The 12,339-nt window shown below is 52.9% G+C and overlaps 1 protein-coding gene across 1 annotated transcript in view; it reads right to left on the reverse strand.

The window, feature by feature from the left end:
* The window catches only part of MSI1 (musashi RNA binding protein 1), a 21,311-nt gene extending 9,008 nt beyond the window's left edge, over positions 1–12,303 (reverse strand). Inside the window, exons 1-7 of the mRNA XM_015586771.2 lie at positions 12,191–12,303; positions 12,009–12,093; positions 9,022–9,063; positions 7,383–7,475; positions 3,809–3,857; positions 2,587–2,669; positions 2,024–2,141 (exon numbers count right to left, since the gene is read on the reverse strand). Of these exons, the coding sequence (XP_015442257.1) occupies positions 2,024–2,141; positions 2,587–2,669; positions 3,809–3,857; positions 7,383–7,475; positions 9,022–9,063; positions 12,009–12,093; positions 12,191–12,219 (499 nt within the window). The 5' untranslated portion in view covers positions 12,220–12,303. The remainder of the gene's footprint in view (positions 1–2,023; positions 2,142–2,586; positions 2,670–3,808; positions 3,858–7,382; positions 7,476–9,021; positions 9,064–12,008; positions 12,094–12,190) is intronic.
* Positions 12,304–12,339: the final 36 nt, after the last annotated feature.

Consider the following 12,339-nt stretch of genomic DNA (forward strand, 5'->3'; position numbering starts at 1 on the left):
TGCCTGGAACTCATCTCCCCAGGTTTTCACACGACTGTGTCCTTTTCATTGTGCAGGTCTCAGCTCAGATGTCACCTCCTCGGCGAGCTCATTCCAAAAGAGTCTTCCCTTCCCATTAGTTACGATACTTATCGTATCACCCTGGTTTTTCCTTTTCATAGCCCTGATGACCATTATCTAAATTTATTTCAGGATAAATTTAAGTGCTGATTTTCTGTTTTCCCCATCTTTTCTTTCTGTATTTCTAGCACCCGCCTGGTGCCTGCTACTTAGTATGCATCTAATAAATATTTGCGGCTGTGAAAGAAAAATCATATCGTGAGTAATAATGGTGTAAATGGGATTCAAATTCAGATCTGACTGGCACGATTCTCACTATATGTTATAGGATTTCTTTCCTGTTTTTTTTCCCCACTCTTTAAATGAGGTAAAAAAACGGATCACCTTGAAAAGAAAACTTTCTCAATGTTCCAGATCAAAGGAGGCTAAAGAGACAAGACAACTAAATGCAAGACCTGAGTCAAGCCTGGATCTTGTTCTGAAAGGCAAAAATATGCTCTAAAGAACATTACTGGGTCAACTGATAAAGTCAGAAAATAGAGAGATTAGATTAAAATACTATGGTTTCATGAAAGAATATCCTTAACCTTAGGAAATATACACTGACGTATTTAAGGGTAAAAGACCATAATACATGTAATTTGCCTTCGAATGACTCAGGAAAAAAAAATCACAAGTATATTGTGTATGTATGTTTGTGTGTGTGCACATATGTACGTGCATATATATACATACACACACACAAATAGAGAAAATACTAAAGCAAACAGGGTATAATGTTAACAACATATGAATCTGGAAATCCTTGTGCAACTTTATTTCTTCAACCCTTCTGAAAGCTTGAAATTACTTCCAAATAAAAAGTGAAAATTAAAAACTCCCAAAGAAGCCCATGCTCCACTTGGAGGGTGCTGTCCTGTAATCCCAAATCCTGACCCTCTAGCCCACACCATTCCCTCCTCCTCTAAATTCCCAGAGCACCCCTCCCCCATCCCCTGCATAAAGACCCCCCACCCCCCACCCCGGTACTGATCTCTTTCTGTGTGCACGCAGCTTGTCTTTCCAGGGAGACTGTGAGCATCCTGGGGGCCTAGCTCAGATTTTTCACCCTTGGCCATGGGCCGCAAGTGCTGCTGACTCTTGCTCACCTTCCAAGGTCGTGGCAGCCTTCATCTCCTCCAGGGGGCCTCCCAGACACCCAGGTGGGTTTAGGTGCCTCCTTGGGCCTCCCACAGCCTCCAAACACTCTGTGGTGACACTGACCATTTATTCCTGTCTCCCACTTGACGGGGAACTCCCCGAGGGCAGGTGCTGCCTCTCAGAAGCTGCTCAAGCAATATTAGTTGAACGAACAAGCAGCAGCCTTCCTTTTGCCTTCTTAAAGGACTTCGGGTCTTTGTAAATCTTGTTCCCTCTGCCTGGAATACTTTCACCTTCCCTTCTCCCCTGCCTTCCCATAACTAGCTCCTACTCAACCAGCAGACTCAGCTCAAATGTAACTTCTTTTCTGGCTTCTCCAAGTCTTGGTCAAGTTCCCTGTGAACTATGCTATACATTTCCATCCTAAACCTATTTATTTATTTATGATCTTAGTTATTTGTTCCTGTCAGACCATAAAGGTCCAAGGAAAGTTACTGTCATACTTCCTGGCACAATGCCTGGCATTTATAGTTGCTCGATAACTATTTACTGTGTGGATGAATGAACTAACGAATGGATGGATGGACAGAAGGACCAATTAATTAATAAGGAGCAGCTGGACCATTCTTCGGGCTACCGCCAGAGGGCAGTACCCCACAACAAAACTGCCCCACCTTTGGTAGGCCTGCGATCCTTGGTCCCCACTCCCGCCCAGTGACTCAGGAGGGCAGACCACAGAGGAGATGTGACACCCACGCCGCCCTCGGTAGTCCCGGGAGGAGGTCCGGGCCGGAAGAAGCGCAGGTGCAGGCCTGGCACATACCCAGCATGCCGATGCCCAGCATGAAGGCGTCCATTCCGTAGGGCATGACTCGAGACCTCCCCCTGGCTGAGCCCGTCGGCGACATCACCTCTTTTGGCTGAGCTTTCTTACATTCCACCTGCAATGAGACCTGGTGGTCAGTCCCTCCTATAGTCCTGGGTTCACAGACCCTTCTATTCCCTGCCAGGCCTTTTTATTAATTTCATAGTTACCCATTTACGGAGCACTCGCTACATGCTAGGCGCTGTGTAAAACGGCTTTGCATGCAATAGTTCGTGAATGTTTACACCAATCCTATGATGGAGGAACTATTGCCACAGGCTCCGAGACGGGAAGCCATCTGCCCAGTGACTAGACTAGCAAGTGGCAGAGGATTTCAACTCAGGCTTTCAAACCTGTGCTTTTTAACTGCCATGGGACACTGCCTTCCTGTCCAGATTTTCAGTGGGTAAGGGAACTGACTACCCCACTGACTGCCTCCCGAACCTCCGGGCATCCCTGGCCGGCTCAGTCTGGAGCCTCAGTCTCTCTCTGCGCCTCCACCCTATCCAACCCCGGCTCACCATTTTGTTGTTGATTTCATGGAAATGGATTTCACACACTTTTTCCACGATGTCTTCGCTCTCAAACGTGACAAAACCGAACCCTGGAGGGCAAAGGCACGGTCAAAACCCAGCCCTGAGTCACACTAATACCACGACTCTGCTCTCCCAGGAAGGCGTCTGAAAGTTAACGAGAGGCTCTGCTCACAGCGCAGGCATCTCTCGACCACTCTCTGAGACACGGTTTCTAGTTCCAAATTACAGATGTGAAAACCAAAGCTCAGCAAAGTGAAGTGACTTGCTCAAGGTCATGCAGCAAGGTAGAAAGTGGCAGAGCTATGAGGAAATTACACTCGACACGCCCTTTCTCTCACTCAGATGCTTTCTAAAGGGGGAAGAAAGCACACACACTTATTTAAAATGACACACACAAACTTATGTTTGTACACAGACACATTCATACACAGATAGGTAGGCGCACACACACGTACCCATATAGCACACAGATACTCACTAGTGCTCACAAAGACATAAAGACCCCTATGGATACATACACAGTCACCCTGACACACCAAACACACACATATTCAGATACTGACATCCTCACGTTTAGATACATGCACACACAACAGCACATACTCCACTCTCAGAACAGGTTAAAAGGCCCTAAGGCCTGAAGCAACTGGAGAAACAGCCCCACCTCCTCCCTGGTGTGCCCCAGGGACTGGAATGGGATTCTCAGAAGTCAAGGCCCTTGGGAGAAAAACAACCAGGCAGTGTGAACACTGTGGCCCAGATGCTCACAGGTTCAGGGGCAAGGAGGCTGGGGGCTGGGCTCAGCCCGAGGGTGAGGGTGGAGGGAGGCGGCAGGAGCAGAATGCCTGGGGCCACAAGTCAGCCTGACCCTAGGGTAGCCTGGGTTGAGCTCTGGTTACCAGGGACGAGGTAAGTCCCCACAGAGACACTGGCTGGGCAGACATGGCGGGGGCCGCGTAGGGGTGGAAGGGCTCGGTTGGGAGGGAGTCTGCTCCTCTGCTCCTCTCGGGTGTCTGCAATTCTGCAAGTTTCTAGCACAGGAAACAGCGGGACAAAAGCCTTCTGTAAGGCCAGGCCCTGGAGAGGATGCAGATCCTCAGGGATAGGATGTCAAGAGGAGAGATGAAAGGGCAGCTGTGACCTGCAGCCCCTTGGCTGACCACAGGCCCCCAACCCCGCCTGGAAAGGGGGAGGGGGCCACACTCACCTCGGTGCCGGTTGGTGGTTTTGTCAAACATCAGCATGGCATCATCCACCTGAAATGGAACAGAGCCATTTTGTTGTTGGAGGACCCACCAGATACCAGGGGGACCCGTCACAACCCAGGAGCGGGGGTCCTATACCCACTCCCCTTTGTCTAGTCTAGGCTTTATCTTAAACCTCCTCCCATGCCGGGGACAACTTTCCATCTGCGACCCCACTGGAGGCCACAGCAACCCCCCATTCAACCACCAGATTCTCAATGGACCAGCCTGCAAATATTAAGTGTGGGATATGTTCCCGGCACGTTGCCTCCATGGTACGAGCCTCATTTTGTAGATAAGAAAATAGGCTCAGAGAGGTGAAGCTACCTGCCCAAGGACACAGAGCAAATCCCAGACCAAGCCTGGGTGGGCAGTAGAGGAGGAAATACAGAAGCCAAGATATGAGATGGGGAAGCAAAAGCCTCTTCTCTTTTTGCAAAAGGCTGAGAGGACAGCAGCCACTCCAGCCAGTCTTGACTCCCCTCTGCTGGTACAGATCTTTTCCTCTAATTGAGGTTTCCTTTTGCTAGAGGCTGTAATTAAAGCAAGTAGAGTTCAGTGCCTGGGCTGCTAGCCTCCCACTGACTGGGGGAGGGGACAGGGGCTAAGGAAGGGGGAGAGTCTACATTAGCCCCCATCCCTTGGACCCCAGACTTCTTGCTACTTCCTCAAGGCATCCCCTTAGATACACGGACAGCCGATGGCCTTACCTTCCCTCCCACAGTCCCTTTGCCTACATCTGGTGCATCCTCCTTCCCCCCTTAATTCTTCAGCCAATGTCAGCTATCTCACGGGGTGAAGCTAAGGTCTGATTCATCCTCGGTGGAAATCAAGGGCTGCCTCTGATACCCCTCCATCACACTCCAGCTGCTGACCCTCACACAAATGGTCAGACACCCAGGGGATTAAGGAAAACTTCCTGAGGCCGTGGGGCGCGGCCTCTCCCCACTCTCCTTTGCCCTTTCCAGGCCCATCATCTGCCTCTCTAAGGAAAGGGGAGGCCTCTGAACAGGGTGGTCCTCCAACTCTCCTTAGGCACCATGCTGCCCTGGGCCTCTGACTTCCCCTTCGGAGAACCAGGACCCCACTGAGCCAGGAGGCAGCTGGGTCCCTGGAGAATCTGAGAAGGAAATGACACTTTCCTCCCTTAGGAACTTCCTGCCCCGGGTCCCTGCAGGGGAGTGTCACCCTCACTCCCATCCTTAAGGACCCATCCTGAGTCCCAATCCCAAATCAGCTGACTGTCTAAACTGGAGGGACACTTCAGGCTCAGCACACCTTCCCCATCCCCTTAAACAATGGAACATAGAAACCTAGAAAAGAGGGTTGTGATAAAAGCATAAGCTTTGAATTGGAATGCTAGGTCCCCCATTTGCTGGTGAGTAACCTTGGGCAAGTGGCTGTGTCTCCGTGACTCAGGTTCCTCATCTGTAAAATGGGTGTAAGAGTGTCTTATCAGGAAGAATTAAAAGAGATTATGCATATATACTCTTAACTCACAGTACTGGGATTCAGTAAGTGCTTAAAAAATAATGACTATTATTTTTACCTTATTATGGAGGGGCTTGTCCTCAGTCACGTGGGAGAAAGTGACAAAGCTGGAGAGCAACCTAACACTGCTGGCTTTGAAAGTTCCGTGAGGACAGTGCCTGTGTCAGCTATGACCATGACCAACCAACCTATTGAGCACCTTGTGCTCAATAATTATTTTTCTGAATGAATGAATGAATAAACTAAGAACCAGCCACACCCTCCTTTCTGTCCTACAGCTTTGAGGTCCTGCCTGACTCACAAACTGATTCTGTCCAAATCCACAGAATTTTCAACTTCTTCTATCCAGCCTGCCAACTCCACCATCCCTGGCCCCCCAGATCGTTCAACCTGGGCCCTGGCTGGACAGATCCCCAGTGGGGCAGTGGGGTTGAGGCCAGGGCAGGGAACAAGGAAGGTGGCTAGGGGTCCAGGAGACCCCCACTGGTGTCCCCTCCTGGGGCCAGCTGAGGGGAGGGAGGCTCCCAGCCCAGTGTCCTTAATAGGCTTTGGTCTCCATGGGAACCCGAGGGCAGGGGGGCTCTGGCAGGGGGAGGGGAGGCGGCCGAGGCCTGCTGACCAGTGGGAGCCGCCAAGTTCGGCGGCCGCTAAGCCTGAGTGGCAGCCATGGCGGCTGACCATTGTTCCCCCCTCGGCGGCGGCCCCACGATCCGGGCGGGGGGCCCCCCGCCGCGGGGCCCTTGGCATTCCCGGCTGTCCCCCTCGCTCCCTGGCAGCCTATTCTCCGGCTCCCCCTGGCCTCCCCGGGCCGGTTTCACATGCCAACGCCGATTTAGGCCCGAACAAAAGACGCGGCCGCTGACGGCTTCTCCTGGGGCCCGGTTGCCATGGCAACGCCGGCCCCGGGGGCAGGCGGCCTCCAATCACAGCTGCTGGATCAGATTAGTGCGAGCTCTAATGCTCGGCGCTCAGACACAAAGACACCCCGCCGGAGCAAGCGGGGCCTGCTGCTTCCCAGGAGCGCCCTTCCCTCTGGGGCCCAGGCTGCCGACCTGCCCTCCGTCCTGGACCTGGGTCCCCACGGAGGCGCCTGAGCCTCGGCCTCTGGCCCCAACGCCGCCAGCATCCGCCGGCCAGGGGACCTCCCACCCTCTCCCCTTCTACCCTTGAGACAGGGGACTGAAAACCCATCCAGTCGCCGGCCCGCTTCCTATTTCCCAAGCCACCTTCTTTGCCCTTTGCCTAGTGGGGAACTGAAAATGCCTTGATGGGAAAGTAGAGACCCAGCCTGTAGCGTGTCTCAGGAGTAGAACAGGGTCCCCAGCACTAAGCGCGGCAGTCCTACTTCATCCTGAGATTAAAATTTGGCCCCCTGTTAGCTATCTCTCCAGAGGACCTTGACATTGAAATTGCCCACCTTTCTGAGGACATCCTATTGTCTAATATCGCCACATCTCCTACTTCGTAGACCGAATAGCCCAGAAATTAAAGCTGGATGCACCTCGGAGCTGAGAGCCAATCCTCTGGGTCTGATCTTCAGCCCACCCCCCAAATAGCTAGGGGATCAGTGTCTCCCCAGCTCCTGCCCCAAGCTCCCACCTGTACAAGCAGGGTGCTAAGTGCAATTGGGAGTCATATTTATTACCTCCTTATCATCCTCACCAGAAAGGCCTGGGGGAAGGTACAACCGCCCATGGCCTGGACAGGTGCAAACTCCCAGGAGGCCAAGGGGTGACTGGATTGAACTGGCTATGGGAGAGCAGCCTCCCTCGGGAGCATGAAGATAAGCAAGAGAAAAACACAGGGGAAAGGCAACGACAGAGACAGCTACTGTGTGGCCTGTATCCCTGGGGATGGGTCCACAGTCGGAGGCCCATAGATAGGACAGGAGCCTGAACAGTGTGTTGGCCTCGCCTCACCCACAGAAGGACCCAGCCCCCTTTACACCTTTTTCAAAAATGAGAATGACCTGGACTCCACTCGCTACTGACCAATTCTACAGGCCTTTCAGACCCCCCTCCACCAAGCACCCCAGATTTGACCCACCTTCCCAAACTGCTCAAAATATTGCTTCACGTCTTCCACCGTGGTGTTCACTGATAGCCCCCCGACAAAGATCTTCTTCGTTCGAGTCACCATCTGTTAGGGGGAGGGAATGAGAAAGTGGGCATCTGAGTCCTGTGGCCTACTGCCACCAGCAGGGGCTCGAGCCCTCCTGCCAGGCCGCCAGCTGACAAGCTCTCTGTGGCCCCAGCTACTCTGAAGGCCCCCCCCACCGAGCTCCCCCTTGAACCCCCGCCTCTAGGCCTGTCACAGGCAGCTGTGCACCCCACACCCTGGCTGGCTGGAGTGTGCCTCCCTCCTGCCTCCCTCCCTGGGGTCTGTGAGCAGAAAATGCCTTTCCTAAAGACCAATACAGAGAAGGGGGTAGGTTAGTGACCCAGACATACAGCCGAACTTAAAGACCCCACCAGCCCCCTGGGAGAGGCCAAAACCCACCACAGGGTGCCCCTGAACTCCACGCCAACATTTCCCTCATCAACCTTCTCCCAACCAACCTCTGGCAGCCCCGTGGCCCCAGCCCTGTTTTAGGAAGAACACATGGTCCTAATTACCCCAGGAGCGCATGGCTAATCCACGGCAATTCCCAGCCCCATCCTAACACTAAAGCACCTTCTGTCACCAAACTGCTTAATGGAATTAACCCAATTCCGACCATGTGCTCCCTGGTGCGGCTTCCTTCGAATACCTGCTCCAAAATTGCTTTCCGGTCCTCTGCTGGACCCTTCCAGAGATGCCCCTTTCCTGTTTCCTAAAAGCTGCCCCCCTTCCTTCGCTGTGGCAGGAGCTGGGCTCCATGACTCAAAATCCTAAAGCACTCTAGTTCCCACCAACCCCCTTGCAAAGGGGAAACTAAGATCTCCTGGAGAGGGACCTACCTAGTCCTAGGACACATAAGTCAGCAGACACAGGGGTCCTGCCCCGGGTATTGTAATCAGCCTTCCCGTCTGTCCCTATATTCCACTGCTTAAAAATTAAGATCTGGCTAGTTGCCCGGTGGCCTGGACTAGAATCCTAGGCACCTGACCTGAACTAAAAGTTTTGAGTGCTATATAGCTCAACTGCTTAGAAATCTGTTTTCCATACAGCCAGAAAAACACCACAGCTCAGAGAAAGAGCACTTGGGAGGGCAGTCCCAGTCACCCAAGTTGAAAGACAACAGGTGACAGACTCCATGGTCCCTTCCCCCTCCTCAAACCCAACACATCACGGTCAAGAGGTAGGAGGGTGACTAGGGTCAGAGGTAGCTCCCTGGCCCAACTGTAGCTCAGCCACAGGGGGTAGTCTGTCCTGGGGTTGACCTCGAGAGGCACCGGGCACAGAGGCTGTGATCTCTGAGGTCAGAATTCAACTCAGGATCCAAATCATATTGGCTTTAAATACAGGACAAGTCCCCTGAGGGGTTCCCGTTCTCCCAATACATGCAGCCCCTTCCCCAGTTCACTCCAGAGCACAGCTGGAAAGACGATGCATGATGTCCTCAATCCACAGAGCAAGGACATCAAGAATCCTCCCTCCCCCGATCCCAGGCCACAGAGAGGTTCTAGAAGCATCTTTCATACAAAGGAATGCTGAGAATATCATTGCCCTCTGTAACAGAGCTCCCAGACACAGACACACCTACCTTAGGCTGTGCTCTCCGAGGAAAGGCCACCTTGGGATCAATCTGAAAGAGAAAGGAGAGGTAGAAGGGGCCTTGATTATCACACTTCAGATGGGTGACCACACAGCCTTCAGCCCCAAGGACCTCTCTCATCCCAGGATACAGAGGTGACAGAAGCAATCACTGCCTCTAGCAGGAAAATATAGTGGTTAAGCATTTAGGTCCTAGAGCCAGGCCGCTGAGTCCAAACTCCACTTTACACTGCTTCCCAGCTGTGAGACCTTAGACAAGTTACTTAAAATCTCTGAGCCTCGGGGTCAAGCTCACCTGCAAAATGGGCAAACAGTAACATCCACCTCAAAGGGTCCTCTGCAGATTATTTGAGATAATGCTTACAAAGCACTTGGCACGGTGTCTAGCTCACAGCAAGAACCCCCCAAAATTAGCAAAATCTTATTCCTTTAAGCACCAAGTATATCAAGGGCCTTCTCGGCTTAACTGACTTCACGCAGAGACCTGTCTAGGTGAGGCACACAATCCAGACTTTTGAAGCCTTGCAAATGGAAACTCTCTGCTTCGAGATAAGAGTTCATAAGCCACCAGGAATGGACTCAGTTCTGTTTCCCCGATATTATCGACATCTAAGAGCCCTCCCTGAGGGTGCAAGCAGCTTCTTGAGAATGGAGCTAGGCTTGGGGTGACGCAGAGCCCAGGCTTTGGTGATGCGCAAGGGCATGGGACTTGGACTCAGAAACTCTGGGCCCCTGGCCAAGCCTATGATCTTGGAAACTCACCTGACCCCCCTGAGCCTCAGTTCCCTCATCTGTAAAGTGGGGACAATCACACTCACTTTTCCCAGGGGCAGCTAGGGGGAATCAAATGAGATAACGTGGGTGAAAGCAGCCCTTTGTGAACTGCCCTTCATTGCCCAAGCAAAAGTACTACAATCGGCAGGCCACTTTTGCCCTTGGCTTTAAACAACCAAAGGAGAAAAGCAACATGCACCCGGGTACTCCTGGGTACTCCACTTATACTGAGAAACAACAAAAGCCAGGGCATAAGACACTGTGATCAATGCAGGGCCTGTGAGGCCAAGTCATTCCAGAGTTTCTTGCCACCCACATGGGTAGACACCACTCAGAAGTTTACCAGCCAATCACAGGCAAGATCTATCTTTTCCCAAAATTCCTTCCATTCAAAACTCAGGCTCATTCTAGGCGACTGGCTCTGGCTCCTCTCTGCCTGAATGGCGCAAACCAGGGACCAGCTTCCTACAGTCTCCCCCACTGAAATCCGGCCACAGAGAAGGAACCTCCAAAATTCACGCTGGGCCAGTGCCTCCTCTCTTTCCACCAGGCCCCAGGGAAAGTCACAGCTGACCATTTTCCTTGTCTAAAGGTGTGATTTCACGCATCTATGGACATTTTCATCCTATTTCTCTTGAAAACAGCCTCCCCAGCCACCACAGCCCAACTCAGAGAGTGCCCCTCGCACACCCGGATGAGGAGATGGTACCCAAGCCAGGTCCCGCAGACCCACACATACCCCATCCCTCACACACCCCACCTCCACTCTGACTCACAGCTGGCAACATAAATAAAACCCAACAAGTAAATAAAAGGTGAAAGTCAGAACTTAAAATAGACTCCCCACAATAAACCTCCCTCTTACCCCCCTTTTTCCCAGGCCAGAGAATGCCAAACACAAAGCCCTTGCCCTTGAATCCTGAATTTCAAAAGGATGTCCATCTCACCCTTCTTTCTCCCCTCTCTCTTCCCTTGATCAATCTTCCATCCCACCCCCAACCCCAGCCGCAGCCCCTAAATCTCATCTTCCTGAGCGCTGCAGAAACCATCAGTGCATTCTGAGGACAGGGGATGGTAGGAGAACAGGCAGCTCGATGGCAGATAATAACCAAAAACAATAGGCCACTGTCTCTCCATTCCCAGCTTGGGTCACTCAGTCTGAGCCAAGAAGATCCTTTCAGAGCCGGCAAAGTTGAGGCCTGGCCTCATTTGCTCATTACTGGAAGCAGGAGTGGGAGCCACTGGGCAGAGATAACAGGGGCTGGGGACAGGCGGTAATTTAACAAATTCTTGGGCACAACCAGCTATTGTTGCAGGTAAACAGGAGCCAGGGACTGACCCAAGCAGGGAGGCCCAGGGCTGGGGGAGAGTGGAGGAGTGAGGAGAGAGATCGCACTGTCCTGGCCCCTTGGCAGATGGTCACCCCCATCACAGGTCACCCCCATCACAGAATAACTCCTCCTCTGACTCTCTCCTTCTCCCTCCCCTTGAGCTAGGGCCTGGGCCAGCGCCCCCTGCAGGGCCCAAGACACCGGGGAGCAGTGGGACAAGAGCAAAATGTTCCAGGAGTTTGAATATCAAACAAGCAGCTAAGATCCAGCCCTCAGAAGGGTTATTTCCAGGCAAACTAGCTTCCTTCTCATGAATCTCCTCATGGGCAAAGCAGGTCTGAGTCTTCTACACAAAGCAAGGGGCACACTGACCAAAAGTCAGGGGAAGGGGGGAAGGCAGGAAGGAGGGAGGGGGACTCAGTGATGCTTTGCCATTGGTCTGGAATTGAAGGGGGAGGAGGGATGTCACAGAACCCAATATTAGAGTTCAGAGAAGCGGTGACCAGGGTGGGTCACTGCAGTCCTGACTCACCCAACTTGGGCTGGGGAAGGGACCTAGCCTCACCCCAAGCTCCTCTCGGAGGCATCAAGATTAGTACATTTGGGGAGGGGGTGGTAGCTGCTTTTTCCCTTTCCAGTACTGGAGGGATTGGGAGATGTAGCATCTCATGGCAGGCCTGGGTTTTTTTCTCCTCTCTCTCCCCTCAACTCTAGTGACAAAGTTTCAGAGCCTGGCAGCCCTTCTACTCAGAAAACTCCCTTCTTCCTTACGGACCCTGTCCAACTGTCCCCCGGGGAGAGTCCTTCCTGACCCTCTCCTCCGGCGGCCTCCCTCTCCCAAAGGACCCCCGAAGCCCCGGGGGCCACTCACTGTTTTGGAGTCGAGCTCGTGCCGCGATTGCGCCAGCACTTTATCCACCCCCGCCTGGTCCATGAAAGTGACGAAGCCGAAACCCCTGCGCGCCGTAGTGAGGGAGAGGCAGATGGTTACAAGGAGTGAGTGGCGGTGGAGGGGGGCGAGCCGGGAGCAGGAGGAGGGGGTGAGGGGCTCACCTGGATCTCTTGGTCAGCGGGTCCCGCATCACCAGACACTCCTTCACCTCCCCAAACTGGCCGAAGTATTCGCGCAGCCCTTCTGTAACCACACACCCGCCTTCGGACCAGCCCGGGCCCCGCGCCCTTCCCCCCCTCCCCCGTCCTTT

The sequence above is a fragment of the Pteropus alecto genome, unplaced genomic scaffold (assembly GCF_000325575.1).
Source record: "Pteropus alecto unplaced genomic scaffold, ASM32557v1 scaffold113, whole genome shotgun sequence".
Lineage (NCBI taxonomy): Eukaryota > Metazoa > Chordata > Mammalia > Chiroptera > Pteropodidae > Pteropus > Pteropus alecto.